Source organism: Hylobates moloch, unplaced genomic scaffold (genome assembly GCF_009828535.3).
Source record: "Hylobates moloch isolate HMO894 unplaced genomic scaffold, HMol_V3 SCAFFOLD_13, whole genome shotgun sequence".
NCBI classification, from domain to species: Eukaryota; Metazoa; Chordata; class Mammalia; order Primates; family Hylobatidae; genus Hylobates; species Hylobates moloch.
Genome location: NW_026652288.1, coordinates 38,408,037 through 38,433,405, shown reverse-complemented (window position 1 = coordinate 38,433,405; position 25,369 = coordinate 38,408,037). Strand labels below are relative to the sequence as shown.

Sequence of the window (25,369 nt, the reverse complement as noted above, 5' to 3'; positions counted from 1 at the left end):
TGCTCTTCCCAGTATCTGGAAGGTCTCCCTCATTTTTGTCTTATTAACTCCTCATCCTTCAGCTCCGAGTTTGAGAATGACCTCTTCAGGGACACCTTTCTGTGTCTGCCTCACCACTCACTTGGTGCCCCCCTCCCCCCGCCACCGTGCTGACCACACTCTTCTGCTCCCATCACAGGGGAGGGGACACAAACTCGGCCCCAGGAGCCCAGCACCTGGCTTTAAACCCAGCTCTGTAACTTTCTAGGTGTGTGACTGATGGGAGCAAGCCACTTCACCTCTCAGGCCCTCCGTTTCCTCATCTGTAAAATGGAGGCAGTACTAGCACCTCCCTCCAGAGATGATTACGAGGGTGAGAGAATTAGTAAGTGACCAAGTGCCTCGAGCAGTGCCCGCCCCTAGTAGACTCTATGGAAGTGTCTGCTGCAGTTATTGCTGTTATTATTACCACTTTTCCTAAGGGCATTATTTCTGGAGTGGACTGATTGCTTGATTAATGAGATCAGACCTGGAGCCTCATGAGTGTCTGCTTTTGCTCACTGTTACGGATTCGGCACAGGGCCTGGCCCTCTGCTGACCCCCAGCACATGCTTGTCCAGGGAATGAATATGTACGGACCCATGGTGGCCTGGGGCATCATGAGGTCGGCTGCCCACATTCTGAGAATTCTGCATGATGGAGGGCGGCGTGGTGGGCGCATAGGGCCTCCATCTATAGAAACCACCTCTCCACACCATCCACCCTACGCAGCGTAGTCTAAACCGGGTAGGGAGAGGAAGGATGGAAGCAGAGTGTTATTTTTGTAACCAAGTAGAAAAAGCGATGAATTTTTAATGTCCCATTCGAACTCCAGTTCCTACTCACCAGTCTCTCCGCATGGAGAAGTGGCCGTCGTGGTTGACCTGTTATCAAGGGTGGCCTTGTGAGTACAGGCTCTCCTCACCAGAGCTGAGGGCTTTGTGAACCTCTGATGTCAATAGATGCCCCTCATCTTCCAGGAGGACAAAACAGGGCAAAGCAAGACATGGGGTGAGGACAGGAGCACATCAGTGGGGTTCCCCAAGCCTGTGTCAGGTCTGGATCTGGGCGGGAGTTCCCTTCTGCATCATCCAGGCCAGGCGAGTGGGCGTCCTCCCCGAGCACCTGTGCTTGGGGCTTTGCCTGCGTCAGTCAGGAAGACAGAGCACACGGAAGAGTTACCATCGATTTCAGAGCAGACCTTCCTTTGACATGCATTTAACACAGCACAGAGTGATTGACATGCATCCTTGTGTTTAATCCCTATCTTAACCTCTCAGTTACGGTCCTGTTTATCAGTGAGGAAACTGAGGCTTATTGCTTGCCTGAGGCCTCAGTGGCAGAGGCAAGATGTGAATCCGCACCTGTGTGATGCCCAAGCCAGAGCTCTTGTTTACTATCCAGAGAAGATGAGCATAGGTGGGATGTATGTATGGAGGACAGGTAGTGCAGCAGCCCCTCTGAGGACAGGTGGCCAGAACCCAAGTGGCGAGGTTTGTTCACAGCCTCCACAAGGTGGGGTGGGGCCATCCACAGAGGGTCTCCTGCCATCCCATTTTCCCTGCATACCAGTGGGTGGTCTGAGGGCCTTTGCAGAGAAGAGACTGGATGTCAGTGCATGCTGGTGTGTGTGTGTACATGCACATACATGCGTGTGATTCATCTGGCTCTTTCTTTATGCCAAGCAGCCTGTCAGATGCTTTAAATGTATTTTCCCAGTTTAGTTCTTAGAACACACTGCAGGAGGTAGATTCTGATAAATCAATCTTACAGGGAAGGAAACAGACTTAAGTAGGTAAAGTCGCTTGGTTGAAAACATGGAATGAGTAAGCCAAGGGGCTGGCATTCAAACCCAAACCCAGGTCTGTGCCCCTGCAGAGCCTGCAGGAGCAGCCCACACAGGCTGAGGCTGTGAGGGGTGCTGTTTGCACGTGTGTCCGGCCTTCCCTGCAGCCCAGGTGCCTAGGTCTGGGCCTGGCAACACCAGAGCACGGGGCCTTGCCCTCGGGGAACAGCCCTCTTGTGTCCTCAGGCTGTGGGATGTGTCTCGGCTACTTTGCTGCCCAGCAGTGCCTGCTGTCAGGCACATGGGAGAGTAGAGGCCTAGCATCCGTGGCCACTTCCTTCCCAGCCCATTTGCTGCTGCCCTCTGCTCCGCAGGACTGCTGGGCTCCACAACGCTTGCTGCCTGCCATCAAGGCTGACAGTGCTCTGGGGCTGTAAAGGTGCAGGTGCCGTACTTCCCACCCCCTGGAGCTCGCACATGGTAGGAGAGAAAGCTCATGTGCATGGAACATCCAATAAGACTAAAAGTGACTGAGGGATGCTACGGGAGAGGTGCTGAGGGTGGGCCAGGGACAGAGCAGGCACACTGTGGAAGGGGTGGGCAAGACTCCTGAGACCAGGGCAGGGAGGGAGGAGACGCTGGGAGGCACAGGGCCATCCAGAGAGCTGCCACTTCCTGAGCATTGCCATGCACGCTGCAGGCATGGCCATCTTGAGTCCTCACACTGCCCGTGGCCTAGGTGGGGTCTTCATCCCCATGTTGCAGAGGAGGAAATGGAAGTTAGGAAGGTTGGGTGACGTGCCCGCATGAGTGGTGTAAGCAGGGTTCCCACACTGGGCTCTCTGAATTCAGCATTGTATGGGGGAGGCTGGGAAGGTGAGTTAGTACTCTCCGTAATGAGAACCTGCTTTGGGTCCCCTCCCCTCAAGGAACTCATAGCCATGGGAGGGTGGGAGACAAGAACTGTTAGAGACCAGAGAGCAAGGGCGTGATGCAGTCTGCAGGCCGTCCGAGGCAGAACCGGGTCAGGGAGGCCATGGTGCGGGTACCCTCCAGGCATGGCATTTGGCCTGACTTTTGAGGGGTGCCCAGGGCTGGCTACATGGCGGGGCAGAGGTATCTTTAGTGGGGGAACAGCGTCGTGCCACCAGGAGGGGTCTCTGTCTCCCAGGTAGAGGAATTCTCCATGGCGAGAGGTGGTGGTGGCGGGGGTGGTCTAGCTCTCCACGCTTGCCCCCTTTCGGATTTGGAAGGAAGCCCCATGCTGGGTCCACGGTGTGGTATGGGGTATTAGGCAGCTGCTTTGTCTGGGAGGGGGCTTTGTGTCGAGTCTCCCTGAATGAGCAGGGCTGGCGACAGTTGTCAAAACACATGGTGCTTGGCCAGAGCCTCCGTAGAAGCCCCTTGTCCTCCGCGTGGTCTCCGCCTGCACCCGGGCCGTGGAATGTGCTCTTGTGTGTCCCTGGCTGTCTGCCCGCTTCTACACTGGCCCCTGCAGATGGAGGGGGTGGGGTACAGGGGTTCCTATAAGAAGCAGTCACTTGGGGTTTTTCCCAGGCCCTGTTGCAGGAGGGTGCGTGGGCTGGTTTCCCTGAAGGCGCCTGGGCATGTTGGCATTAACTGATCTGAGATCTTCTGTGGCCCTGATGTCTATGAGCATGCCCCAGCTTGCGGGGGGCTGAGTAGCTGGGCACCACCAGGAGGCTGTGTGCCCTGTGCTTGGGTGTACCCATGCCCTGTCAGCATCGTTGGTCTGTTAGGGTCAGGGACTTAGGCTTCTTGTTTAGTACCCTCCTTCCGCTGAGTAGCTGGGCACCACCAGGAGGCTGTGTGCCCTGTGCTTGGGCGTACCTATGCCCTGTCAGCATCGTTGGTCTGTTAGGGTCAGGGACTTAGGCTTCTTGTTTAGTACCCTCCTTCCCTTCCAATTGATCCTCAGAAACATTTTCCTTAGATGCGACTGCCTAACCCTGGTGAGGGGGCCTGCCTCCCACTTGCCTTCCAGCCTCCTCTAAGCTGCACTGAGTCTTAAAAATAGGAAGGATAGGGCCGGGTGTGGTGGCTCACGCCTGTAATCCCAGCACTTTGGGAGGCTGAGGCGGGCAGATCACTTGAAGCCAGGAGTTCAAGACCAGCCTGGCCAACATGGTAAAACACCATCTCTACTAAAAAGACAAAAATTAGCTGGGCATGTTGGCATACACCTGTAGTCCCAGCTACTCAGGAGGCTGAGGCATGAGAATCGCTTGAACCCAGGAAGTGGAGGTTACAGTGAGCTGAGATTGCGCCACAGCACTCCAGCCTGGGTGTCAGAGCGAGACTCCTTCTCAAAAAAAAAAAGAAAAAGAAAAAAAGAAAAAAGAATGGGAAGGATGGGGCATGGCATGTTCTCCAGGAGAGAGAGGGGCGGGGGCATCTTGCTCACAGGAAGCCAGGCAACACAGGCGTGTGCGCAGGGCTCAGAGGGTCTGTGTTCCTGGCCTTTCCTGGGAGGGCTTGCTGTTGGGCTGCCCAAAGCTCAAAGAGAGACTCGAGGAAATCCTGCATTTATGGGAGCTTTTCTTTTCCTGCCACTTTCTGTTCTGGCTTATATCTGTGCACGTGATTAGAACGTGGCAGCCTGAGCTCCTGCCTCAGAAGAGCAGCCGCGGGTCACGGAAGCCAGGGTCCAGCTAGGGCCTTTGGGTCTGGCTGGCAGATGAAGGGCTGGCCTTCATCAAGAAAATAAGCCCCATGAGGGCAGGAGCCCGACCTGTTGATTCCACACCACAGAGCCTGGTGCTCAGTTGTGTTTGTGTGACCAAGTAAGCTGGCGGTGGGCTGAGGCACTTTTATCTGATGTGTGTACTGGTCTCCCTTGAGGCAGCTTGGGGGTGTGGAAAAAGCACATGTTGCCAAAATTGACAGACTTGGGTTCAAATCCAAGCTCTGCCACTTACCACCTGGATGGTCTCGTGGTGGGTCATTAACCACCCCTAGCCTCAGTTTCCTCACATCTGCCTCCCGGGGTCACTGTGAGGATCAGAAACAATGTGTGTATCAGCCATGTATGGTGTGTGTCAGCGAGTGCTCTGTGGCAGCTGCAGTTCTCCTGAGGTCAGGGCTGCGGCCCGGCAGGTGTGTGGAGAGAGCCCCGACGGCCAGGCTGACTCTGCGCACTGTCCTTTATTCTGCTTCCCCAGACCTTCACAGCGTGGTGCAACTCCCATCTGCGGAAGGCAGGCACGCAGATCGAGAACATCGATGAGGACTTCCGAGACGGGCTCAAGCTCATGCTGCTTCTGGAGGTCATATCAGGTGAGGCTCCCAGCCATGCAGTGCAGCCCAGCCCTGGCACAGGTGCTCTGCCACAGCAGTCCCCAGAGACCCTGCCCACCCAGCTGTCCCATTGCTCCTGGGGAGGAGAGGGCACCCCTTAATAGCTGCATGGCGGTCTGGTGGGTGGGGCCAGAGTGGCCTGATGGGCCAACAGAGGAACCTGGTTTTGAAGAACAGAGGAGACTCTAAAGCCTCTCTCCCTTTCTTTCTCTCTGTCTCACCCCCTCTTCTTTTCTCTTTGTGCATTTCTCAGGGGAGCGGTTACCTAAGCCGGAGCGGGGGAAGATGAGAGTGCACAAAATCAACAATGTGAACAAAGCGCTGGACTTTATTGCCAGCAAAGGCGTCAAGCTGGTCTCCATCGGGGCAGAAGGTGAGCTGGAGATGGGGCAGTGAGGGTCCTGCTCAGTTTCTGACCTTTAGGCTCTGAAGCACAACATCTGCATTCTGAAGAGAAGTTTTGTTGGTGGCAGGGTGCTTGGGGCACTCAGAGCCCCAGTACATACTCAGCAGTGATCACAACAACTGTTCTTGATACGATGCTGGGCCCACAAGCTCCCCCAACTCCTTGGAAAAATCCGGTGGGCGCAGTCCAAATCTAGGAAGTGCAACCCACCCAACCACGGGGGCGGCGGCTTCTGCAGGGGGAGGGATGGTTTGACTCAGGTAGCCCTCACTGGTTCTCCTTGTGCCAGGCACAGCAGACAGTGACAAACACGTGCCATGGCCTCTCTCTGTACCAGGAACACCTTTCTCATTATGCCCTGCCCGGTATCAAAGAAGGGGACTGGAGGCCCCGTGTCAGGCATTGGGACAGGGAGTGCATGGCCAAAGGTCAGTGCCCAGACTTTGCCCTGTGTGCATGGGCTTGAAGAATTTCGCCTCTGACCACCCCAGGATCCTCCTGGGCCCCATGTAGATAACCAGGACCACAGTCCACTACCTGCAGGCCCTCACTAGAGCAGCAGGCCCTCACTAGAGCAGCAGGCCCTCACTAGAGCAGCAGGCCCTCAGCAGGGGCCCCTGGGTTGAGCTCCCAGGCGCTTTTAGAAGCAGGCGAGGCCTGATGGAGCCCAGAAGCTCCCCAGCAGCGTGGGCTCGCAGTCTGCTCATTAGTCAGAGTAAAGTTTCTTCACCCTGACATCCATGTTGTCCCAGCTTCTAGAAAAACAAAGTAAACTAATTGCCGTTAATGACAGGGCTCTGAGAGTTTGGCCAAGACTCCGGGCCAGAATGTGTGTACTGAGTTTCAAGGCTCTGCCCCGGCCCAGGACCTCTGCGATGAGGGGTGCCAAGCCTTGCATGCCACAGTCGAGGTGGTTGGTGTTTGTTTAAAAAAATCACAACCCAAAAATTCAGTCAGGCCCTGAGATTTTCTGTCCTTGCATAGATCTTTCCTCCAGGCTCTGTTCCAGCCTTCTGCTTCTCACAGCTGCATTTATTTTGCTCAAATGCTAGTCTGTAAATACAGAAGGGGTTAGAGGAGAGACCCATGGCAGTCATCAGTTTTCACTGGAGAAAAACTTGGTCTAAAAATGTTCTCTGTTCATGCCCAAATTGGTTCACCCCCAATCCCTGCGACCGTGGGGCCTCAGAACAAAGCCTAATGGAGGCGATCCTGGGACTCAAGGCACCTGAGAACCCCGCCCCACCCTGTCCCTCTGTCCTTCCACATGATCGGGCATTCGCGGGAGCACTGGCTTCCCGTGGGGGTGATGAGAGGGGCTGAAGGCACAGCTGTAGGTCAGAGAAGCAGCTGGTGGATGTGTCATGAGAAACGCCATCCTCTTCTCCTCACTGGAACTCCATAAGCCCTCGGTGACCAGCTGCACCTGTACCCGCTGAGCCGGGGAGCTGCGGCCTTGCCCATCTCTGCAGGCCTGGCCCTCGGGGTGCACAGAATAGATTTCCTGAGGCTCGAGCTGCCTCGCTGCACTAAGGGGCAGGTGGTGCTGCTCAGTTTCTGGGTCTGGGGCTCTGAACCCTAGGACAGGGTGGACACTGGGTCCCTCCCCTGTCTCTCGGCAGCAGAATGAGCATATTTCCTCCTCCCAAAACCCGAAAGCTGTGGCTCATGGACACCCCCTTCCTCTGGGTGTGTTCCCGGGGGAAGGTGGGCCCCATCTTCTCTGTGACCTCTCCACCTGCTTCCAAGCAAGCCTGCCCTGGAGTGTTCTGCTCAGAGGTCAGTGAGCAGGGTCTCCTGTGGTGTCCAGGGCCTCCAGCTCTGCAGTTAGCTTTGGAACTCACCCCTGTGCCCAGCCCTTCCCCGAGAGTGGTTGCAGCAGTGGAGCCCCTCTGTCTTCTTTGGAAGCCACTTCACCATGCCCCTTGCATATGGCATGTTGACAAGTCGGGAGGACTGCCCTAGGCATGGCTGGTTGGTGGACTCCGGGATGAGGCACTGCCTTCTCTCACCCATCCGCAGACATACAGCTGCCCTGGGCCTTGCAGAGATGGTTTTTCTCTGAAGAGGGTGTGGTCCAAGCCCTTCTTTTGAGAAGTTTCAGCGATTTTTTTTTTTTTTTGAGATGGAGTCTCACTCTTGTCACCTAGGCTGGAGTGCAATGGTGCAATCTCGGCTCACTGCAACCTCCGCCTCCCGGGCTCAAGCAATTCTCCTGCCTCAGCCTCCCGAGTAGCTGGGATTATAGGCACCCACCACCACACCAGGCTAATTTTTATATTTTTAGTAGAGACGGTGTTTCACCATCTTGGCCAGGCTGGTCTCGAACTCCTGACCTCAGGCGATCCACACCTGCGTTGGATCCCCAATTGCTGGGATTACAGGTGTGAGCCACCACACCCGGCCGCAAATGTTTGTTTTTAGGTTAGTTCAGAAAGCGTGCAGCCTGGCCACCTGGCCTTGGGCCCGTGCTCTCCCCTTCCTGACAACACAGCACCATGCTTGTTCCTCACCGGCCTTCCAGGCACTGGATCCAGTGGTGGTCAGAGCAGCCCCGCCCTCATGAGGGCAGGCAGACGGTGAACAAGTAAACAGCCCGACCAACACGTGATTTCACGTAGTGATGCCTTGGGGGCAGCACAGCGGCCAGGGAGAGGAACTGGGTTGGGGAGCTCCTTGGGACGGGCAGTCAGGGAAGCCACCGTGAGAGGTGACACAAGCAGTAGCTTGCACGATGAGAAGGACCAGCCAGTTGAGGGTTGCAGGCTAGGTGCGTGCTTTGTGAGTGGACAGAGTGCATCAAAGCAAGAAAGAGCCTGGCTTGCCCAGAGGATGCAGCTAGAGAATTCCGGGAGGATGGCAGGGCCTGGGCCTTCAGGGCAACAAGCCCTTTCCCTGTGGGCCAGGCATGGTGGCTTACACCTGCAATCCCAGCACTTTGGGAGGCCAAGGCGGGAAGATCACTTGAGCAGGAGTTTGAGACCAGCTTGGGTAACATAATAAGACCCAGCCTCTACAAAAAGTTTAAAAACTAGCCAGGTGTTGTGGCATGCGTCTGTGGTCCCAGCTACTCGGGAGACTGAGGCAAAAGGATTGCTTGAGCCCAGGCAGTCAAGGCTGCAGTGAGCTATGACTACACCATTGCACTCCAGCCAGCCAGACCCTGTCTCAAAAGAAGGAAACCAACCATGCTCGCTGCTGTGTCCATGTGGATTATGGGCGGGAAGGGTACATAGGAGGCAGCCGCATTGAGCTCTGGAGATGACAGTGGCTTGGTGGAGAGTGTCGGCAGTAGGATTGGAAGGAAGTGGACAGATTCACAATAAACAATAATGTAGTGCACATTTGCTGACTGCGAGATGAAAAAGACCACCTTTGCCCTGAGAGCGGGGGCCCGGGGTGCCCCCCTGTAGTCAGGAGGTATGCAGATGAAGGCAGAAATGTACAGAGCACTGAGAGTTGAGAGAGGTGTGAACAGAGGCCACACGCCTGGGACCGGCCTCTTGGAGGAGCGGTTTTTTTAGTTGGGTCAGGAGAAGGAGCTGGCTGCAGTGCCAGAGACCCTTGTGGCCAGAAGCCTGCAGGCACTCAGCAGCAGGAGGCTCTGGGACAGCGCTGCCTAAAGACTGTTCCCTGTGTTTTCTCCTGAGGGAGGTGGAGGAGGACGGGCCTGGGAGATGCAACCGGCATGGGGGTGGTTTGGAGCCTTTCTCTAGATGGGGCTGGAAGGCTACCTTCAGGTTGGGTGGAGGAGCCTCACTCTGGTTTTAACGACCTTCTGCCCTCTGCCCCCTTCCCTGTGTGCAGAGATTGTGGACGGCAATGCAAAGATGACCCTGGGAATGATCTGGACCATCATCCTTAGGTTCGCCATCCAGGACATCTCTGTGGAAGGTGAGAGCCACCTGTACTGCCCCCGCTTCCCACCTGAGTCAGGGCCGGTTAGAGGAGAGCTGAAGTGTGGTCTTCGTGCCTCAAGCCTCTTCCTGTTTCCTTGGGGTCACTCACAGGGCCTGGTCCTCACAGGAGTAGTCAGTGGGTGGCAGGTGAAGGGAGGCTCCTCCCAGCTGCCCACCTTTTGGCGCCAGTGCCTTCCGAGTGCCTTTGCTCTCGCAGCCTCATCTCAGTGGACCCTCACGCCACCCTCATGAGATGGGCTAGGATGGCTGGGCCCGTTTTGCAGTCCAGGAACCCAAGTCCCAGAACAGACTAGTGAGAGAGTTGGGCCTGGGCCTGGTTCTCTGTCTGCTCGACATCCCCGTCCTTGAAACTTGGCCCCCATGGACCCGTTATGAGCTCAGGCCGTCCAGGAATGGACGATTTCGCTTCCCTGCAAGCACCTGTGTGCACACAGGATGGGCAGAGCCACCTGGGCCAGCGTGCAGGGGCTCCCAGGTGCTGGGTCGCAGTGATGACCGGGAGAGATGTGCTTCCTGCCCTCGAAGGGCTCCCGGTCTGTGAGGACAGCCGAGCTATCCACGGGGAACAGAAGGGTCCCCTAGGCCTCTCCACAGCTGGTATTTCACCTTGTTCAAAAGAGGCCAAGGCCGATATCAAGGGCTCGTCTGCAGTGTGTTCTGGTGGTGAAAGGCACAGGCTTGGTGGCCAGGCACATGGCACAGATTCAGGCCCTGACACCACCACCTCCTGGGGCAGCCCTGGTCAAGCGACTCTCCTCAGGGCCGTGTGTCCTTTCAGTTGGGCCTGGCACATCCGTCTGCATCCGGAATGGGAGTGGCTGTCCCGCTGCTATCACTGCTGCTGTTGTTAGGACTGATGCCCTCTCCCCTTGGGTTTTGTTTGACCCCCCAGGCCTGAGCCGAAAGTCCCATCCAACTTGGGCTGAGTTCTGAGGTTTTATTTTTGAGCCAGTGCTCACTGTCTTTGTGTGTTTTGCAGAGACCTCGGCCAAGGAAGGGCTCCTTCTCTGGTGCCAGAGAAAGACGGCCCCGTATAAGAACGTCAATGTGCAGAACTTCCACATCAGGTAAGCGTCAGTCCTGGTCATCCTCTCCCTTTCTCTGGGAACCTGAGATCCTTCCTCCCACCTGCCCTGTTTCCTGTGTTTTTGTCTTGGTCTGTGAGATGCCAGCCCTCAGTCAGCCCCTCCCTGGCCATAGGCCCTACAAGCCCATGGGAAGGTCACCTGGTCCTCTCTGAGGAAGAGGAGGCAGTTTCCCAGCCATCCTGGCTAAAGGCAGTAAGGTCAGCCCTCTCGCCAGCCTAATAGAATCTTCTTCGTCCCCAGGCAAGGTGACTCTCAGAAGCAACAATAAAGCTCTTCATTTTTTGAGACAGGGTCTTGTGCTGTCACCCAGGCTGGAGGGCAGTGATGCAATCACTCATCCCTGCTGCCTTGGCCTAGGCTCAAGTGATCCTCCTGTCTAAACCTCCCAAGTAGTAGCCATACCTGGCTAATTTTTAATTTTTATTTTTAGTAGTAACAGGGTCTCCCTATGTTGCCCAGGCTGGACTTCAACTCCTGAGCTCAAGCAGTCCTCCTACCCCGGCCTCCCAAAGTGCTGGGACTACAGATGTGAGCCACTGCCTGCCTCTGGCCTCTTCCTTTATTTTGACAGCTCAAGAGTGAATTGTTTTTAGAGTTGCTTTTAGAGTTGCTAGTAAATTTAGTGTTGGGGAAAAATGTACTCTCTGGCTGCTAAGATGAACAAGCCTCAGCTCCGCCATGAACCTGCTTCCCTCAGGGTGAGTGGAAGATGAGACATGTCCACCATCGCCGTAGCTGAGGCGAGCATGGGCAGTGCCGCATGAGGTCCAGGGGGCGGCAAGAGGCGGGCCTGCCTGGTGGTTGGGAGCACTGGCTCTGGGGGCGGTCCTGAGGTCAGATCTGGTTTGCCCTGTGGCTCCACCCTCTGAGTCTCCTGGACTGCCCGCACAGGAATGAAGAGCAGGGCCTCATGGGATTTGCAGCGGCCTCAGGCTCTCCGGGATCCTTGCTGGGTGCTTTTCCCATCGTGCTCACCCTGATAGCATGTGGTCCCTCCCTTGGTCACTCTTCTCTGTGTGTCTCCTTTTTTTTCCTGCCACTAACTGACTGAATCTTTCTATAGTTTCCATTCATTTTCTTCAACTAGTAAGTATCTAGCATGCCCGCTGCATGCCGCTAGTGGAGATACAGTGGCACCCAAACAAGGTCCCCATTTGTGGGAAGTTTACGCCACAGCGTGGGGACCAGCTGTGAGCACAGCGGCCAATAATCCTGCAGCATAACTTCAGTGAGAAGTGCTGCACAAAGACAGGGAAGTCAGATGAAGAAAGTTCCCTGGGTGGCCTTTCTGAGGAGGTGACATCGAGCTTGACCTCAGAGGGAACCAACCCTTAAAGGGTCTCAGGGAGGAGAATGTGACCCATCTAGCTTGTAACTAACCAACTTGTGGCCTTGGGGAATGTCCCTTTCTTCCAGAGACCCGCATGCCAAGTGAAATCCTGGCATTTAGCCAGCCCACGGACTGGCCTTCCTGTAAGTCAGGTCCGCCAGGGTGTGGAGGCCACACAGCACAAGCACCAGCCTCCTGCATTGGCCACCTCCCACGAAGTGGCCTGTCCGGTTCAGGGCGGCCTCCCATGGAAGGTGCTACAAGTTATAAAGCAGTTGTCAGGAGTCAGGCACTGATCCAAGCATTTACTCATTTAATCCGCACAACAGCCCTATGTAGCAGGTATGTCACTGTCCCCATCGTACAGATGTGGAAACCGAGATAGCCTGGCTTACCCGAGGTCACGCTGTCAGTAGGCAGAAGAGTCAGGATTTGATCTCAGACTGCCTGGCCCTAGAGGTCATGCTCGCAGCCTCTCTGCCACACTGTCTCCCTGCAGTGCCTGGCACAGGCCAGACCTCAGTGAATGGGAATTAGTCACTGCTGTGGGTACGCAGGACCATACAGCACTCTCGTGACAGTGAGCGGGCCCTCCTATAACCTTTGCCTTTCCTTCCCCAGCTGGAAGGATGGTCTTGCCTTCAATGCCCTGATCCACCGGCACAGACCAGAGCTGATTGAGTATGACAAGCTGAGGAAGGTGAGTGTCTCCAGCTCCCTTGATGGCCCACAGACGTGCCCTGTCTGACCCCCTAACTCCAGGTCACCATCCCCATGCCCTTCCATCGCCAGCCTCCAGATCTGGGTTCTGCACGCAGATAGGTGGCCTGGGAGAACCTTGTGCAGGCTCTCCGCAACCCCTGGCTCAGTGGCTGACTCTCACCTCCCTTATTCCCCTCGGGGACTGTCCAGTCTCCCTCCATGGCACTGCAACCCACCCGGGGTTATTTAAGGGCCTGGCCAGCCATGCTTTATAACTCCCCTTCCTCAACCTTCTGGATTCTAGAACCTCCTCTGCCTAAAGGGGCAGAGGGCAAGGAATTCCAAACCATCACCACCAGCCCATGTTGCCCATGCAGGGTCCTGCTGTCATTTGCTTGTACAAAGCCTGTATGGATCCAGGCCCTGCCCACCAGAAGCTGCCAGCCTCATGGGGGAAGGCAGGACAAAAATTTGTCCAAAGCAAAGCACCACACCAGGCCGTGTACATGTGCTCAGGCTGAATGGGGTGGCAGGCTGAATGGGGTGGCAGGGCAAATGGGGTCAGAGCAGTGCTGCGGAGGAGGCTAGTGTACCCCAAGCCAGCAGGAGCCAGGAGGGGTCCGGGAAGAAGAGGCAGCTTAGAGCCAGAGGAGGGCTTCCTGCGGGAGGCACCAAATGGCACCCAGCCCGTTCCAGCCACAGCGAGCAAGAGAGCTGGGCCCCGGCCAGGGAGAGTTGGGGTGCAGTGGGCTTTAGTCCTGTAAGCAGTGGGGAGCCCGTGAGGGGGGACACTTCAGGGTGGTTGGGACCTGGGACCTCTCGGTTTGCTCCCCTTACCCAGTCCCCAGTGCTCTCTCAGGCCTGGCCCACATCTCCCAGTCAATGTGAAAACTAGGGTTTAGGGCAGGGGGCTTAATCTAGGGTCTGTAGGTGGCTGGAAATTGTATGAAAAGAGTACACCTGCATTTTTCTGGAGAAAAAGCCCATGGTTTGCCCCACAAAGATTTCATGAGGCACTCCTGTGAGTGGGAATTGAATTTATCCAGGCGGTGCCCTCCTGCTCACACATCACACGTGGCTGAGAACTGCCTGAAGAAATCCCCAACCCTAGCCCTCCTGGGTCTCTCCCTCTGGGCCAGCCCTGCCTCCCTCCTGCTCCTGCACCCTGCCCTGATGGAGTTCTTGTTGTCCCCACTTGCCTCCTTCTAGGACGACCCTGTCACCAACCTGAACAATGCCTTTGAAGTGGCTGAGAAATACCTTGACATCCCCAAGATGCTGGATGCAGAGGGTAAGTCATCTCTTCTGTTCAGCCAGCACTGTACTTCCTGATGGCCTTTTCTGTCCAGGGCTGGCCTTGGGCAAGGGCCTGTGGGCACATCAGAGCTTTGGGTCACCTCGGGGAGCTGGCAGAGCCAGCAAGAAGGGCTGAGTGATTCCGGGTGAACTGGGGACAGCCATGTCGCCCTGGGAGACGGAGCCAGGGCAGCCTGGGCTGGCCAGATGCCTTCAGGGATGAAGAAGAGTATGGGGAGGGAGAGCTGAAGGATCAATTCTCCTGAGGCTGCATCTCCGCAGGGCCCAGGAAGGACAAGGTGGCTGAGGAGGGGTGCTCCAGGCTTCCTGTGAGCAACCCTGGCCTCTCCCTCCCTACCTGCAGCAGGCATGGAGTATGGAGCCCGCCAAAGTGGAGTGTTTTGTTTTTTCCTTTTCCGGCTTTGCTCCATTTCCCAGCCATGCACTGCCCCAGCTGGGACCTGTGTCTCTGGCCTCTGGTGGCCCTTGGAGTTGATTGTCCTGCTGCTCCTTGAGGCCATTTTCAGAGAGAGGAAGTGACCTCATTTTAATCCGCTTTCCACAGTCTTGTCCTTTCCAGAGCCATGGGAGAGGGAGGGGCTGAGGGTGTGGCTGAGCCCACCCAAGTCACGAGTCACTCTGCGGGTCCCTCTCCCCCAAGGCCGTGGCTTTGGGAGCCCGTGGATGCCAATGAGTGACGCCTCCACCCCCAGCCCCACTCGGGCAGTTTAACCCTTGTTGTTCACTTGCAGACATCGTGAACACGGCCCGGCCCGACGAGAAGGCCATAATGACCTATGTGTCCAGCTTCTACCATGCCTTTTCGGGAGCGCAGAAGGTACCGAGCAGGGCCAGGCAGGCCCTCCTCGCCGCCATCGCGCAATGCCGCCGCTGCCTCTCGCCTCCCGTGCTCACCTCATTTCTCTTGCAGACGGCAGTGGCCTCTCTCCGACTGGAAGCCACCCCCAGCTCCCTGGCGTTGCTGCCCCCTCAGCCTTAGCTCACACACCTTTTGGGTACCTCATCTGTGCCAGATTTTTCCAGGCATTGAGGATGCCCTGGTGACTGGGTCAGACAAGGTCCCTGTTCTCAGGGCACTTCCATTCTAGTGGGAGGGACACACAGCAGGCCTGTCACAGGAGTAGAATAGAGAAAATGGGGCCAGATGGGACAGAGATGGCTGGGGTGACCTTCAGCTGGTGCTGTCAATGTGGAGGGGTGATGTGAGCAGGTACTTGCAGCAGGAGCTACTAGATGCAGACTGGGGCATAGGTGTTCCAGGCAGAGGGTGAAGCACTACAAAGGCCCTGAGACAGGAAGAAGCTTGGCTTATTCAAGGACCAGCTAGAGAGGAGTGAGTGACAGGCAGTGACGGGCCAGGCCCAACAAGACCCTTGTGGTGTGGGATAAGAAATTCGTGTTTCACTCTGAGGGCCACGGGAGACCCTTAGGGTCTTACTCCGTGGTGGTAGGTGCTCACTCACATTTTCAGACAGATCGTTTAGCAACTGACTCCTCCAGCCCAAAACAAAGCTGCCTTTATAGGGCCCACAGCTAGTCTGTCTCCAGTCCAGGCCTGGTTAGAAAAGGAATGCACCCCATTTGGACTCCACAAAACCCTGCAAGGCATGTCCACGCAGGCCTGGGGCTGGCTTCCAGTCCAGAGCAAGCGCTCTTCCTCCCGCATGAGCCTCAGGCCGGCCCGGCCGCCCTCCCTGCATCTTTCACTCTCTCCTGCCTCTCTCTCTCTTTCTCTCTCTCTCTGTGCAGATATTGTGGGCACTCTGAGGCCAGATGAGAAGGCCATCATGACTTACGTGTCCTGCTTCTACCACGCTTTCTCGGGGGCTCAGAAGGTGAGCTGGGCTGGGCACACCTCGCTGCTGGGGCTGCAGACCTGCCTTCACCACCGCCCTTGCATCACTGCCGGCCATCTGTGGTTGGAGCCCTGGCCAGGCTGTGGGCTGCCACACCACACAGACTGACCCTGCCAGGCTCTGACTCGGAAGGGTCCCCTGGGGCAGGTTTCCTGCCTGGCCGGTGCTGGGCCTGTGCTGAGGAGTCACAGACCTTCTCTGTTTGAACACAGCCCACCCAGGCTCTCAGGCGGGGAAACTGAAGCCCTGCATTACAGTCAGTGGCAGAGCTGGGATTTGACTGCCCGGCGTTCCCACTCGCCCTGTCCATCATCTGCACCAGGGCTGCCTGCCTGCCCCTGCCAGCCCCTTTCGTGGGGAGCACTGGGCTTTACCCCAGTTTTGCAGCTCCTTCCTGCCAGGAAAGGCTCAGCGTGTGCAGCCCGACCTGCACTCACGGTCCCGGCCCTCCAGAGGCCAGGCAGAGCCCGCAGAGCGTGCATACCAGTGGCCGCCCTCCTGGGCCCAGCTGACCTCATGCCGCCTCACAGCTCCTGCCGGGCCCTCAGCGTTCACGCAGAGGCCCAAGCACTGGTCTCCCTGCTTGCCTTGTGGTCTCTGAAGTACCTCAGGCAGCATTCTCGATGCCTGCTTTGAAGTGTCAGCAGTTGGCACAGGTTCAGAGGAGGAGGCAGAATCGATTCTTGTTTACTGAACATATACTACACGCTAGGCACCCTCCAAGGCCTTCACATGCACAGGCTTCCAGAGGGTCCCTGTGCACACCCCCAGGAGGGCTAGGCGCAGTTATCCCCATTTGAGAGAGGAGGAATTGAAGTTTAGGGAAACAGAGAGCTGTTCCTAAAACTAAAGGGCGGGGGCCGTACCTTTTGTGGACCCCCTGCTTTGAGCCCCCCATCTAGCAGGTGCATTACCTGCCGTCAGTCTGGCCTGGCCCCACTCTGCCACCTCTTGATACTGTGACCTTGGGTGAATTACTTGACCTCAGCTTCCCCACCTGTGAAATGGGCATCGCTGTAGTTCGGTCTCACAGGATTGTTCTGGGTGTGAAATGAGCTCCTGCAGGCAAAGGGCTTAGCACAGTGCCTGGCACAGCAGGTGCCATGTAGGCAGTTGCCGGGGAGCCACAGTGGTGGGGAGTGTGGTTCTTCCCAGCCTCAGGCCAGAAAGGCCTCTTCATCTCCTCAGCATGCGATTGGAGCTTGTGTTTGGAGTGTTCTGCTAGAGGGCACGGGCCAGGAGGGTGGAGGGAGGACCCCTGACCCACACTCCCATGGGAAGGTGGGCAGGGACCAGCAGCAATGGACGATTCATCACCACAGACCCCAACTAACAGCATGTTTGCCATTGCACTCACCCCTACGGGCTCCGAACCAGCCCCTTGCCCACCACATGGCCTCACCAGATTGCTTTTCTTTCTACCCACACTGCTTCCCTGTGCTTAGGGCTGAACTCCAGTCTGGAGGCTCTGAGGGATTTGAGGGGGGAGCAGGGACTGGCAGGCAAGCCCAGGACAGCATGGGTGGCTGCTGAGGCGCTGGGCCTGGTGGCTTGTCACTGGCCCCTCTCCTGAGGGAGTAGTGGAGGCCCGGCTGAAGGGCGCTGGCCGGTCGGAAAGGAAAGTGCTGGGTCCCTGTGTGCTCCTCAGGACAGCCCCGTGATGCTGCTCCTGCGGCCTCATTTCCCTAGAAACCCAGTCCAAGCTCTTGCAAGAGTGTTTTCTGGGGTTCATGTTTTATAAACGCAGAGTGAACCCCAGGCCAAGCGCCGGTGTGCCCATTCTGTCCTGATCGTTTATTTCTAGTCACCGAAGCATTCCCACCTCCTTCCTTTATTCACTCACTCATTCAGCAACCCTGAGCACCGCCAGTGCACCGAGCCCCAAGCTGGATGCGGGAACTCAGCAGTGAAACATGATTCCCCTGCCCTGCGGCAGCCCCGTGCTCACAGAGGACTTGAGTTTCGGGTGCCAGTTGTCTCTGCCAAGTTAGGAGTCAGGGACTGACCTCTGTGACCCCCACAAGCTGCAGCCCTGGCTGTGTTTTCCACACTGGTCTGGGGCCCATGTTCATTGGCCGAGGAACCTCCTGGACCTCATCTCTGAGGAGCACTGCCTGGGGCCCTGGGTGTGTGTCCCGCAGCATGGCGTGGGGTGTGCACGTGCGTGTGTGCGCTCACACGAGCCCCGGCTGCCACCTCCCCGCCTGTCTCCAGGTGCCATGTGTGGAGGGGAAAGGCTGGGCGTCGCTGCCTGCAGCACTGGCTCTGAGCCATTGGCCAAGCCTCTCCATTTTCCTTCCCCATCACTCTGTAGACCCTCCTCACTCTTTCTGTTCCTGTTAAGTTGCCGTTTCAACTCCTCCTCTTGGACCCTTTCTGTGCTTCCTGAAAGGTACCTGGTCTCTCCCCGTGTGCACCCCCTGCCTCCTCTACACTGTTCACTGCCCCCTAGCAGGACAGGGCAGGACGCTGTCCTGTAGTTCAGGCCCAGGGACTATGTCCACCACTCTCACCCTCCAAAGCCCCAGCGCTTTTCTGCCCCACGGATGGTGACTTCTGCCCTCTGGAGCTCCTATTAACACTGCTTCCAAGGCAGGAGAGAGGACAGGCCTGAGTGTGCTCCTGTGCATGGACCACTAGGCTCCTCCAGGGCCTGGGCCCCCTGCTCTGTTGCCCCCAGCTCTCCAGCTCTCGGCTTCCCATCCGTTCACCTTCCCACCTGGAGAGACTCCTCCGCGGTCTTAGGTCCAATGCAGCCAACCCGTCCACCCTCACCCTTCTCTGTGTGGGGCACTAGAGGGTTTGCGAGCAGCAGTGGGAGGGCTCCCCAACCCTCCTCGGTGCCTCCAGGGTCTGGGCTTTCTGGACCCAGGGGCATTTTGCAGTCAGCAGTGAGGATGCCAACAAGGCCTATTGGGACAGGGCACCATCTCACTGGAGCTGTGCTTCCTCTCCTTCCCCTCTGTGAGGAGTTCCGTGGGCCATGGACCAGCTGCTTTCAAGGGACATGCCCATCAGGAGGGAGGGTGGCCAGCCCCCAGGCAGCCCTGACTGTGTGCTCCCCTCCAGGCTGAAACTGCTGCCAACCGGATCTGCAAGGTGCTGGCTGTCAACCAAGAGAACGAGCACCTGATGGAGGACTACGAGAAGCTGGCCAGCGACGTGAGTGTTCCCCCAGTGAAAGTCAGGGCCACCTCGTTACCCTCAGCCAGAGGTCACTGTGACTCTTGCAGGGGGAAAGCAGGTGTGGCAGCGAGATGACCTAGAAAAGGCTGCGTGGTCACAGACCATGGCATTTAGCCAGCTAGTGTGCGACCGCTCCGTTTGCTTCCACAAGGCTAAGGGTCGGACTGGCAGCCACCTTGCCCCCAGCCCCTGGGCTCCCGAGCTTGGGTTCCTACAGAGATGTTCAGGGACAGTGCTTCCTGGGCACCTCAGTGCTTTAGAATCACCCGGGGAGCTTTGTGAAAGCCCCTCTTCCCGTGTCCTGGCCCTGGAGAGAGTGATTCAGAAGGATGGAGAGGGGCCTGGGAACCAATAGGATAGCAGGCCCTGTGCAGGTACTTCACGAGCAGCGCAGCAAGACGGGAACTCTGATTATCCTCCTTTCCAAGTGAGGAAACTGAGGCCCAGGGAGGGTCAGGCATGTGCCTGCTGTTACATGACTGGTGGGACAGAGAGCTGGGCTTCAACCCCAGGCAGCCCTGCTCGAGAGTCCAAACCCAATGCTTCAGCTGCAAATAAGGGTGGTTAGTGCAACTCTTCTGGAGGCTCTTCATTTTTGAAATCTCCATATTTAAAAAATAAAAGTAGGCTGGGCGCAGTGGCTCACACCTGTAATCACAGCATTTTGGGAGGCCAAGGCAGGCGGATCACTTGAGGTCTGGAGTTCAAAACCAGCCTGGCCAACATGGTGAATCCTCGTCTCTACTGAAAATACAAAAATTAGCCGGGCATTGTGGCACACACCTGTAGTCCCATCTACTCGGGAGGCTGAGGCAGGAGGATCGCTTGAGCCTGGGAGGCAGAGGTTGCAGTGAGCCGAGACCCTTGCGCCACTGCAAGACTCCATTAAAATAAAAATTAAATAAAATAAAATTTCCCAAAGAGCAGTGGTTTGACTGCTCATCTAGAACCAGTGGTTCCCAGATTTTGCGATCTCATAGACCAGGAAAATTTGAAAAACTATTTGATGTCCAACCTAAGATGGCCAGCTTTTTATTTTACCAAGTTACGGATGTTTTAAAAAGAAACACTACCATCTGTTACCACCAGCACTTCTAACACCAAGATAAGGTAAAAAGGTTATTCTTAAAACCCCAGCCATTGCCAAGAAAGGGCAGCTGGCAGCACGCCTCACAATGTATCCACACAGGGGTATTTCTGTCCTTGAATTTCTCACTTTGCCAGAAGTTGGCATTTGGGAACCACTTCTCCAGCTTGTCCATGTTGGCAGATAACTGATTTTATACTTCTAGAATTGTTTTATTATTTTTTTGAGATGGAGTTTCACTCTTGTCACCCAGGCTGGAGTGCAATGGCACAATCTTGGCTCACTGTAACCTCTGCCTCCCAGGTTCAAGCAATTCTCCTGCCTCAGCCTCCCAAGTAGCTGGGATTACAGGTGCGCACCACCACGCCCAGCTAATTCTTGTATATTTTTTAGTAGAGATGGGGTTTCACCATGTTGGTCAGGCTGATCTTGAACTCCTGACCTCAGGTGATCCACTCACCTCAACCTCCCAAAGTGCTGGGATTACAGGTGTGAACCAGCGTGCCTGGCCTAGAATTGTTTCAGAATGTCCAATTGTTTGTTACCCTTCCTCACTCCATCAAAGATCTGAGTAGCTCCTAAAAGAATATGTTTGTTTCTTCTTCAGTTTTATTTTCTAAGTTATGTCCCAGGCCCAGTGCATGCACTGACCTAGCCAGACTGAGCCAGGTGGGCTTGTCGGCCTTGCCCTTGAGGCACTTAGTGAGCCCGGAAGCAGTGAGGCTCTCAGCATGGAGCTCAGTGAAGACAGTGGCAGTGGGGCATGTGACAGCATGGAAGGGGACCTTTTTGGCGGGGGCATGGGAGTGGAGTTTTCCCCTCTTAGACCTGAGGGAAAAGACTAAGAGCAAAGGCATGGGCCAGGCATGGTGGCTCACCCCTGTCATCCCACCACTTTGGGAGGCTAAAGTGGGATTGCTTGAAGTTCAGGAGCTCCAGACCAGCCTGGGCAGTATACTGAGACCCCCTTCTCTATAAAAACTTAAAATAAAAGTCAGCCAGGCTCGGAGGTAGGCACCTGTAGTCCCAACTACTTGGGAGACTGAGGCAGAAGGATGGCTTGAGCCCGGGAGGTTGCTATGATCGTGCCACTTCACTCCAGCCTGGAAGACAAAGCATGAACCTGTCTTTAAAAAGAAAAGCACAGGGAGGAACAGGAAGTAACAAGAGAACAGTACAGTGATGCAGGGACAGGGAGGGGGCCCACGCTCCCAGAGTTCCGGGTTGGGGGTTCCAGCAGGAATGGTGGAGAAGTTGGGCTGGGGAGCAGGGGTAACCCCCTAAGTTGGGGCCCTCGAAGATCCAGATCCCATGTGCCCATAAGCTGGCGGGGTGGGGGGGGGGCAGCCCATCAGCACTCTGCGGGCCCCCCACAAAGGCCACCCTGGCTTCTGTGGCCCACAGCTCCTGGAGTGGATCCGGCGCACCATCCCCTGGCTGGAGGACCGTGTGCCCCAAAAGACTATCCAGGAGATGCAGCAGAAGCTGGAGGACTTCCGCGACTACCGGCGCGTGCACAAGCCGCCCAAGGTGCAGGAGAAGTGCCAGCTGGAGATCAACTTCAACACGCTGCAGACCAAGCTGCGCCTCAGCAACCGGCCCGCCTTCATGCCCTCCGAGGGCAAGATGGTCTCGGTGAGCGCCAGGATTCACAGGGGAGCAGCTGTGAGGGGCAGAGGCAGCCCTAGAACTGCCTGTGGGCTCACCGTTTGGCCAGCGTAATCTTTCCTAAGTTGTTGATGTCCTGTGGGACATGGCATGGCCTTTCAGATGCAGGGGTCGGGGAGGGGTGCACTTCACTCAGCACTGTGCTCCCTTTTGGCCCTCACTCACTGTATTTTACACCCAGGGTTTTATACGCACCCCACATCCTTGCCACGGGTTGTGTGGGTGTGGAGTGGTGTCAGTTTGGAGCCCCGGTCTGCCATGATGGCAGGACCGCCATGTGCTTGAGGCCCTTCATCAGCGGAGGGGCAGTGCGCCCTGGACAGTTACCACCTCCCCATCTATGATATTCATCCATTGATTCATGCACTCACCCGTTCACGCATTCATTTTGTTAATCCAGAATTGATTGTACCTGCTGAGTGCTGGGGGGCCCTGTGTAGGCATCCAGATATAATAGCAAAGCATGGCACAGACATGACCCCAGCCAAGTTCTGCCAGCTTCCCATCAGCATCCCTTGGAGACATCCCCCTGGGTGCCCCCGCTTCCTTTTGATAGCCCTGCCTGCTCCTGCCCTGCCCCAGGACATCAACAACGGCTGGCAGCACTTGGAGCAGGCTGAGAAGGGCTACGAGGAGTGGCTGCTGAATGAGATCCGCAGGCTGGAGCGGCTCGACCACCTGGCAGAGAAGTTCCGGCAGAAGGCCTCCATCCACGAGGCCTGGACTGACGGTACGGCCCAGCTCTGCCCCACTCTGCCCAGCCCCGCTCCCGCGCTCCCCTCCTGTCTCTCAGGCACGCATGAGTGTGCACACACAGCCCCCTGCCGTGTTGGGTCTGTTTCTCAGGTGCCCTTTCTTGCTGCTTGGGAGCATGTGTGTGTGTCAGAAATGTTGCTTTAGAGACCGGTTCAGTGGCTTATACCTGTAATCCCAGCACTTTGGCAGGCCAAGGCAGGAGGATCACTTGAGCCCAGGAGTTTGGGACCAGCCTGGGCAACATAGCGAGACCCTGCCTATACAAAAAAATTTTAGAATAATAAAATTAGCCAGGCATAGTGGTGCACACCCGTGGTCCCAGCTACTTTGGAGGCTGAGGTGGGAGGATCCATTGAGCCAGGGAGATCAAGGCTGCAGTGAGCCATGATTGTACCACTGTACTCCAGCCTGGGTGACAGAGTAAGACCCTCTCTCAAAAGAAAAAAAAGGAAACAAATGCTGCTCTGGGTTCCTTTAGCCCCAGAAAGCAGGGACCATTCAGGGGCCAGGTTGCCAGGGTCTTTGTTGCCTTGTCTGCCCTCGCCTCATAGGTGGGCCCCTGTCAGTCATCCAGGAACACAGCCGAGCCCCCTCCAGCACTTCAGGGAAGTGACCTTACACCCATCCGTTTGTCCCCTCTGCATCCCCTCTGTGTGTCTTCTCCATCTGGGGCGAGTGTGTGGGGCAGGCCTCTTCCATCCCCTGCACCCTATGTTCAGAGTTGGCTTCCCTCTCCCACACCTCTATGAGTATGGACAGCAGGCTGGGGAGCCCGTGTTCACTGGCACATCCCTCAGGCTAGAGGAGGGCCTGCCTCCTGGGCCTGCTGCCGGACCGCAGACAGTGCTCACCCACTGCCTTTGGCCCACCCTTCAGCATGGCCCACCTGCGAGCTCCTCCCACCTCCCATCCCTTCCCAGAGCCTCCTTCCCGGGCCTAGCTCCCCCTGCAGGAGCACTGCCGTGCTGTGCTTTCTGTTCTCGGCAGCCCTGCAGCTGCCTGGCCATTGGCTCCGGATATGGGATTCCATCACGTCCCTCGTCCTCTTTTGGGTCACGCCAATGTTGAGATTCCAGATCCCAGGGGTCTGGAAGCCTTCAGAAAGCTGCCAGTGCCTGGGAGAGCCGCAAGAGCCACCCATAGGACTCCTCTCCCATTCTGGCCACCTCCTTCCCAAGGCTGTCTCCCTGGCCCTCCAGCCGCCACTCCGCCCAGCTGAGCCCTTCCTTGCATTCCTGAGTGCAGTTTCTCACCCCTCCCCACCCTGGCCCGCATGCGAGTGTGCAGCTCCACACGGCCCACAGCCCTGGCCACGGCCCAGCTTGTGCCCTACTCACATGAGCTCAGCTCACCATTCCCGTGGCAGCTGCCAGCCGCCAGCCTCAGAGCAGCCCAGCCCCTTTGCTGCCAGGAAAGAGTGCGAGAGTGAATGGTGAGGGAGGAAGGGCCTGGCCAGGCCGGGTGCTGCACTTCCCTCTTGCCTGGCAGAAAGGCATCCATGTGAGGAGAGCATGTTGGCACTGATGCCATCTTGTGTGGGTTGGTGGCCTCCATCCATTCCCAGATTCACTCATTCAACAGACAGCTCAGGTGGCTCCAGCCGTCCTTATCCATGGAGGCCTGGGCGTTGCCCTGTGGGTGAACCTTCTGGGGGTCTTTCTGCCCACCCATCAACCTTCAGTCCCTCTGCAGGGCTCCGTGAGGCCCTGCAGATGGTTTCCTGAGGCCTAGGGGCTGGGTGTGGTGGCCCCACTGGCATTCCTCCCCTGGGAAGGGCTCTGGGGCAGCCTTCATCTGAGGTGTTTAGAAGCCAGCTCAAGCCTCCGGCCAGGGCCCAACTGGTTCAGCGGCCTCCACACGTCCCTGCCCCACCCCTGCCTGACTGGGCATCCACCCAGGTCTGCCCATGGCGTCTGCCAGAGCCCCCAGGCAGGCTGGCCTACTAATTCCCAAGACTCAGAGCCTCTGTCCTCTCAAGCAGCAGTTATGTGAAACAGGACAGGCAGGCCCTCTACACCCCAGGGTCTGATCGGAGCGGCCTCCTCCGCCCTGGGGTGGGTGGGCCACCTTCACTCCACGCCCCTCACCATCCCCCACAGCCTGCAGCAGGAGGGTCGTCGTGGATGCTTCTCTGAGGGACTTGATTTCCTGGGAATACGACCAGCCCCCAACGACCCCTTGTCCCCACTCCGGCTGTCCCTTGGCCTGGATCCCAGATAGCTGTGGCCATGGCCCGCTGCCCACATCCTCTCGGTGCACCCTTGTTGGGACTCTGCTGAGGCAGAGGGAGATGTCACCTACTGTTTCTGGTTCCTACCCCTGGGAGAAAGCAGTTGGAGAAGGGAATTGCAAGGCCGCCTTGTGGCTGAGCCTCCTGCCCCAGGGCTACGCAGCAGGGCCAGTAGAGCCAGAGTCTCCCAGGCCTCCCACTTCTTGGCTGTCAGCACCACAGCCGATCCTGTGGGGAGTCTGGTAGGTGCCTGACAGATGAGACCAGGAGAGGCTGAGGTGAGGCTGGTACTGGCTCCATGCCTGCTGTGCTTGAACACCACCTCACTGAAACTTGAGAATAGTTCCAGGCCACCCAGGTGCTGGGGCTGGCCCCATTTTACAGATGAAGGCACAGGCCCAGAGAGGCCCCGGTGGCTGCACTGGGCAGGCAGCTGTCAGGTGCTGGGACAGAGCTGAGGGGATCTCCGCTACCACTCAGGGGAAGCCCAAGGTGGTGTACCTGAGGCAGGGCCCCTATAGGAGCTGGGGTGTAGCCACCTTCCCAGGCTGGCATTTTCCCTGCGGTTCCCTAAAGACCTTCACTTGCTTGCAGGGCTTCCTTGAGCTTTGGTTCTGGGATGTGTAATTAGCCAGGATCCGGGACTAATAATAGCGTTCCTCCTTTCCTTCAAAGGGCCTGACGGTGGGCCCACCCCACTG

General features: G+C 57.0%; 1 protein-coding gene across 8 annotated transcripts in view; it reads left to right on the top strand.

Moving 5' to 3' along the window:
- Window positions 1-25,369, top strand: part of ACTN4 (actinin alpha 4) — an 83,283-nt gene that overhangs the window by 48,181 nt on the left and 9,733 nt on the right. For 5 of the 8 annotated variants that reach the window (XM_032173018.1, XM_058426367.1, XM_058426365.1 and 2 more), the window contains exons 2-11: window positions 4,987-5,101; window positions 5,376-5,495; window positions 9,336-9,422; window positions 10,428-10,515; window positions 12,488-12,566; window positions 13,778-13,859; window positions 14,617-14,702; window positions 18,811-18,903; window positions 21,419-21,649; window positions 22,265-22,412. In XM_032173018.1, coding sequence (XP_032028909.1) covers window positions 4,987-5,101; window positions 5,376-5,495; window positions 9,336-9,422; window positions 10,428-10,515; window positions 12,488-12,566; window positions 13,778-13,859; window positions 14,617-14,702; window positions 18,811-18,903; window positions 21,419-21,649; window positions 22,265-22,412 — 1,129 coding nt within the window. Of the gene's footprint in view, window positions 1-4,986; window positions 5,102-5,375; window positions 5,496-9,335; window positions 9,423-10,427; window positions 10,516-12,487; window positions 12,567-13,777; window positions 13,860-14,616; window positions 14,703-15,634; window positions 15,721-18,810; window positions 18,904-21,418; window positions 21,650-22,264; window positions 22,413-25,369 lie in introns of all 8 variants that reach the window. The other 3 variants (XM_032173020.1, XM_032173019.2, XM_058426366.1) reach the window with 1 other exon arrangement.